A 6,000-nucleotide genomic window follows, 5' to 3' on the forward strand; every position below is an offset into this window, starting at 1 on the left:
TACAGAAACTAACCAGAAGCTCAGTAGCCAGAGATCACCTTTCAAGTTCCACAACATCCTTCCGATAGGAGGCAGACCAGAATTGGCCTCATTCCTAATGAACAGCTTTTGCCCGAAACGTCGATTATGCTGCTCCTCGGATGCTGCCTGACCTGTACTTTTCCAGCACCACTCTAATCTAGAATCTGATCTCCAGCAGTCCTCATTTTTGCCTAGACCAGAATTGTAGGTAATACTCCAAAAATGGCTGAACCAATGTCTGTACAGTCACAATATGGACCAACCCCAATACTCAATGCACTGACCAATAAAGGTAAGCATATCAAATGTCTTCTTCGTTATCCTATCTACCTGCGACTCCACTTTCAAGGAACTACGAATCTGCACTCCAAGGTCTCTTTGTTCAGCAACACTCCCCAAGTCCTTACTATTAAGCATATAAGTCCTACCCTGATTTGGCTTTTCAAAATGCAGCACTTCACATTTATCTAAATTAAACTCCATCTGCCATTCTACAACCCACTGGCCCATCTGATCAAGATCCCATTGTATTCTGAGGTAACCTTCTTCACTGTCCTCTACACCTCCAATTTGATGTCATCTGCAAACTTACTAATTATACCTCTTATGGTCACATCGTATATGAATGACAAAAAGTAGTGGACCCAGCACCAATCCTTGTGGTACACCTATGGTCACAGGCCTTCAGTCTGAAAAACAACATTGCTCCACCACCCTCTTCTCCCACACCTGATGTGGAATGTTGTCCCTTGACTTACATAACCAAGTGTGCTAGAGCTTAAAGCATGCCATGAATCACCTTTCATTTCTTGTACACATTCAGTAACATCAGGTTCAACATGTACACTAACAAACCACATAAGTTTAGATCAGAGTGGTGCTGGAAAAGCACAGCAGGTCAGGCAGCATCCAAGGAGCAGGAAAATCGACAGTTCGGGCAAAAGCCCTTCATCAGGAATAGTGACAGGAAGTCTCCAGGGTGGAGAGATAAATGGGAACCACATCTCTGTTGGCCTGTTCACTAACGCACCATGTTCAACATTCAGTTCTGGATGATATGAAATTCTCATCAATTAAATGTTGGGAAAACTACAGCCATTGTTTAGATCCTCATCAAATCTCTCTCAGTCAATAATAACGGTCTTTTCCCTAAGGTAGGGGGGCTCAAAACTAGAGGGCATATTCAAAAGGTGAGAGTAAAAGGATTGAAGAGGAATGAGAGAACAGTTTTATGCAGTGGGAATATAAAAACACGGAAATGCGGCACCTCAACATCTGGGCTTTAAAATTACCACGGCATTAGATGAGATTACTTACAGCGTGGAAACAGGCCCTTCGGCCCAACAAGTCCACGCCGACCCGCCGAAGCACAACCCACCCCAGACCCCTACACCGTGCCGCCCACTGCACCTCTGGGAAAAATTACATAACAAGGTGGGCTGGGGATTGCTGCCTCGGAGCTCATTACCCGCTTGGAGCAAACCACTACCTGAAAAACTGACTTTAAAAGATTAACCAGTTGTGGGGCGGCGCGGAGCCGGGGGAGCCGGGAGCGGGGACCCGGGAAGCGGGGGAGCGGGGACCCGGGAAGCGGGGGAGCGGGGAGCCGGGGAGCGGGGAGCCGGGAAGCGGGGGAGCGGGGAGCCGGGGGAGCCGGGAGCGGGGAGCCGGGGAGCGGGGAGCCGGGAAGCGGGGAGCCGGGAAGCGGGGGAGCGGGGAGCCGGGGGAGCCGGGAGCGGGGAGCGGGGAGAGCCGGGGGACCCGGGAAGCGGGGGAGCGGGGAGCCGGGGAGCCGGGGAGCCGGGGAGCGGGGGAGCGGGGGAGCGGGGAGCCGGGGACCCCGGGACCGGGGAGCCGGGGACCCCGGGAGCGGGGAGCCGGGGACCCCGGGAGCGGGGAGCCGGGGGAGCGGGGAGCGGGGGAGCGGGGAGCCGGGGAGCCCGGGAGCGGGGACCCCGGGAGCGGGGAGCCGGGGGAGCGGGGAGCCGGGGGAGCGGGGAGCGGGGGAGCGGGGAGCCGGGGAGCCCGGGAGCGGGGAGCCGGGCTCCATCCCAGCCTCGGGGGAGGTGTCTGCGGGGGGGTCCTCCGGGCTCAGGCCCGGTGAACCGGCCATGAGAAATTGCCCGTAGTGTCAGTTGTATTAGTCAGGGGGAGATGTAGGGGAATGGGTCTGGGTGGGTCACTCTTCAGAGGGTCAGTATGGACTTGTTGGGCCGAAGGGCCTGTTTCCACATTGTAGGGAATCTAATCTAACGACAACAAAGGCACCGACTCCCAGCCACTTCCCCAAATCAAACGGCAGCAGCCAGACTGCGGCGCGGGCCTGCCCTGACCCCCTCACCCTGCGGGAAAACACCACTAACCGAGCCCCCTCCCTACCCCCGGCCCAGCCCAGGGCCTAGCAACACAACCCTCCCAAAATAAATACAAATAAACCTTACCTGGAGGGTATTGGGAGCTGACATCGCACATTGCCGATCGCTCAGACTGCGGGGATGGAGCAGGCTGAGTGCTGAGCCCGCGGTTGGACACCTCGATGGCCTGGGCCTGCGGCTGGGGCCTCGGGCCCGGCTCTTCCCCCGGGTTCGATTCGGCAAAATGGCGGCCGCGCACCCCGTGACGTCATTTACACAACTACCAGCGCAAGAACAGATCGTCGAAATTGACAAGAGACTCCCTCCCGAACTGGCGTCTGCACCACAAACAGCGCCCCTCCCGGCTTGGCGTCTGCACCGCATCCGCTCCACAAACAGCGCCCCTCCCGGCTTGGCGTCTGCACCACAAACAGCGTCCCTCCCGGCTTGGCGTCTGCACCGCACCCGCTCCACAAACAGCGCCCCTCCCGGTCTGGCGCCGCACCTGCGTATGTTTCTTGTGCCTTGGGGTGCATTTTTGTTGGCCTCACACAGCACCAGGTTATAGTCCTGATGAAGGGCTTGTGCTCGAAACGTCGAATTCTCTATTCCTGAGATGCTGCCTAACCTGCTGTGCTTTGACCAGCAACACATTTGCAGCTGTGATCTCCAGCATCTGCAGACCTCATTTTTTACTCAATAGATTTATTTAGAAGCACTAGCTTTCGGAGCACTGCTCCTTCAGCAGGTGGTAGTGGAGAATAAGATTGTAAGACACAGAATTTATAGCAAAAGTTTATAGTATGATGTAACTGAAATTATATACTGAAAAATTCCTGGATTGTTTATCTCTCATCTTTAAGAATGACCATGTTTCAGTCCCTTTATATGTAAATCACAAAACATTTTTTAAACGATTAGATTCCCTACAGTGTGGAAACAGGCCCTTTGGCCCAAACAGTCCACATCGACCCTCCGTAGGACAACTCATCCAGCTCCATTTCCCTCCCACTAATGCACCTAACACTATGGGAAATTTAGCATGGCCAATATGGACTATGGGAGGAAACCCACACGGACAGGGAGAGAATATGCAACCTCCACAAACATATATGTGTACGTGTACATGTTGGAGGGCAAGTATGTATATGTGTGTGTGTGTGTGGGGGCAATGTGTGGATATGTGAGCGTAAATGGGTTTAAGTCTGTGAGAGGGTGTATGTGGGAATGTATGTTTGAGCGTTTGAGAGAGAGAGAGTCTGAGTGTGTGTGTATAGTGCAATGGTGGTCACCTGTAATGTGACATGAATCCAAGGTCCCAGTTGAGGCCCTCCCAATGGGTACTGAACTTGGCTATCAGCCTCTGCTCGGCCACTTTTCCTTGTTGCCTATCCTGAAGTCCGCCTTGGAGGATGGTCACCCGAAGATTCGAGATTAAATGTCCCAGACTGCTGAAATGTTCTCTGACTGGGGGAGAACAATCCTGTTTGTTGATTGTTCTGCAGTGTCCATTCATCCGTTGCCATAGCCTCTGTTTGATCACGCCAATGTACCATGCCTCTGGGCATCCTTACCTGCAGCGTATGAAATAAACGTTGGTTGAGTTGCAGGAGTATGTGCCACATACATGGTGGGAGGTGTCCCACCATGAAATGGTGATATTCGTGTCAACATTCTGACAAGTCTTGCAGCGTCTACCGTGACAGGGTTGTATGGAGTTGTCCTGAAAGCCAGGCAGTTTGCTACGAACAATGATCGATTTGAGGTTTGGTGGTTGTTTAAAGGCGAGCAGTGGAGGTGTGGGGAAGGCCTTGGCGAGGTGCTCATCCTCATTGATAATATGTTGCAGGCCACAAAGAACGTGGTGTAGTTTTTCGGTTCCTGGGAAGTACTGGACAACGAAGGGTACCCTGGTGGGTGCAGCACGTGTTTGTCTCCCGAGGTCATTACGGTTCCTCGCTGTGGCACGTTGGAACTGGTGGTCAATGAGTTGAGCATCGTACCCCGTTCTTATGAGGGCATCCCTGAGTACTTCCAAGTGCCCGTCGTTTTCCTCCTCCTCCGATTTAACATGTTTCGGGTGGAAACTGGAGAAGTATAGCATCACGAGGTTCTCCATTGTTTTGCGGTAAGTGTGGTGCTGAGGTGCCCGGGGCAGGATTTAAAGAGAGAGTTAAGGGGAGCAAAGAGAGGACGTGAGCAGTCTTTAACAGGTAGAACATAGGTATGTGAGGAATAAAAGGGTGACTAGGGTGGGAATAGGGCCTGTCAAAGACAGAAGTGGGAAGTTGTGTGTGAACCCTGTGGAGATCAGAGAGGTGCTAAATGAATATTTCTCATCGGCTTTCACTCACTATCCACTACACTTTTCCAATTTTGGTGTCATCTGCAAACTTACTAACTGTACCTCTTAAGCTCATATCCAAATCATATATAAATGACAAAAAGTAGAGGACCCAGTAACGATCCTTGTGGTACTCCACTGGTCACAGGCCTCCAGTCTGAAAAACAACCACCACCACCACCCTCTGTCTTCTACCTTTGAGCCAGTTCTGTATCCAATTGGCTAGCTCTCCCTATATTCCACGAGATCTAACCTTGCTAACCAGTCTTCTGCTTAAACTCTTCATAAGCTCTTGACCCCTCAACTGACAGTGCGGCAAATACCTCACCAACTCTGCCAATCAGTTTTTCAAATGAAATAAAGGCGGCTTGAACATCTTTCTTATTAAAATGTGGCAGAATTTTGACATATTTGTATATACCACTACCTTCTCTTTTAATCTCCATCCTGTTAACTTGACGTTGCTGACTAAGTGAAGAGCTCATGCCTGAAACTTCGATTCTCCTGCTCCTTGGATGCTGCCTGACCTGCTGCGCTTTTCCAGCAACACATTTTCAGCTCTGATCTCCAGCATCTACAGTCCTCACTTTCTGCTAGTTGCTGACTAAGTCACAATGTCTCAAGTTCAAATTCTCTCTCTTTGCTCACCTAAAAGCTTTCTCTCTCTCTTCTAACTCCATTTTCCTCTTATTGTTATTTAAGTTTTTCTACCTCTACTGCACTTGTATGTTTTCCTGACACACTTCAGTGTTTGAGTAATTCCCTTACAATTTCAGCTTTACTTTTGTCCTTGGTTAAATTCAAATCTAACTTCTTTGCTAATTCTGAAATGATGGCCTTTTTCTTCTAAACATTCTTGGCAAATTTGAGAATCATCTTCAAATCCCAGAGCGACTTTAGCAATTGTAAGTGCCATTTCTCTCACCTTTATTTTAACCAACCACAAGTCACCAAAATTAAACAAATTGTCTCACCTACGTTTCATTTAAAGATCGAGGACACTAACCTGAAAGTGTTTAGATTAGATTAGGTTACTTAGAGTGTGGAAACAGGCCCTTCGGCCCAACAAGTCCACACGACCCTCCAAAGAGCAATCCACCCAGACCCATTTCCCTCTAACTAACACACCAAATACTACAGGCAATTTAGCATGGCCAATTCACCTGACCTGCACATTTTTGGACTGTGGGAGGAAACCGGAGCACCCGGAAGAAACCCACACAGACACAGGGAGAATGTGCAAAGTCCACACAGACAGTTGCCTGAGGTGGGAATTGAACC

At 50.6% G+C, this 6,000-nt stretch overlaps 1 protein-coding gene across 1 annotated transcript in view; it reads right to left on the minus strand.

Annotated features, from left to right (window-relative positions):
- Positions 1 to 2,634, minus strand: part of LOC132823840 (vacuolar protein sorting-associated protein 4A) — a 30,662-nt gene extending 28,028 nt beyond the window's left edge. The window contains exon 1 of the mRNA XM_060837887.1: positions 2,463 to 2,634. Within this exon, the coding sequence (XP_060693870.1) occupies positions 2,463 to 2,486 (24 nt within the window). The 5' untranslated portion in view covers positions 2,487 to 2,634. The remainder of the gene's footprint in view (positions 1 to 2,462) is intronic.
- Positions 2,635 to 6,000: the final 3,366 nt, after the last annotated feature.

The sequence above is a fragment of the Hemiscyllium ocellatum genome, chromosome 17 (assembly GCF_020745735.1).
Source record: "Hemiscyllium ocellatum isolate sHemOce1 chromosome 17, sHemOce1.pat.X.cur, whole genome shotgun sequence".
In the NCBI taxonomy this organism is placed as follows: Eukaryota; Metazoa; Chordata; class Chondrichthyes; order Orectolobiformes; family Hemiscylliidae; genus Hemiscyllium; species Hemiscyllium ocellatum.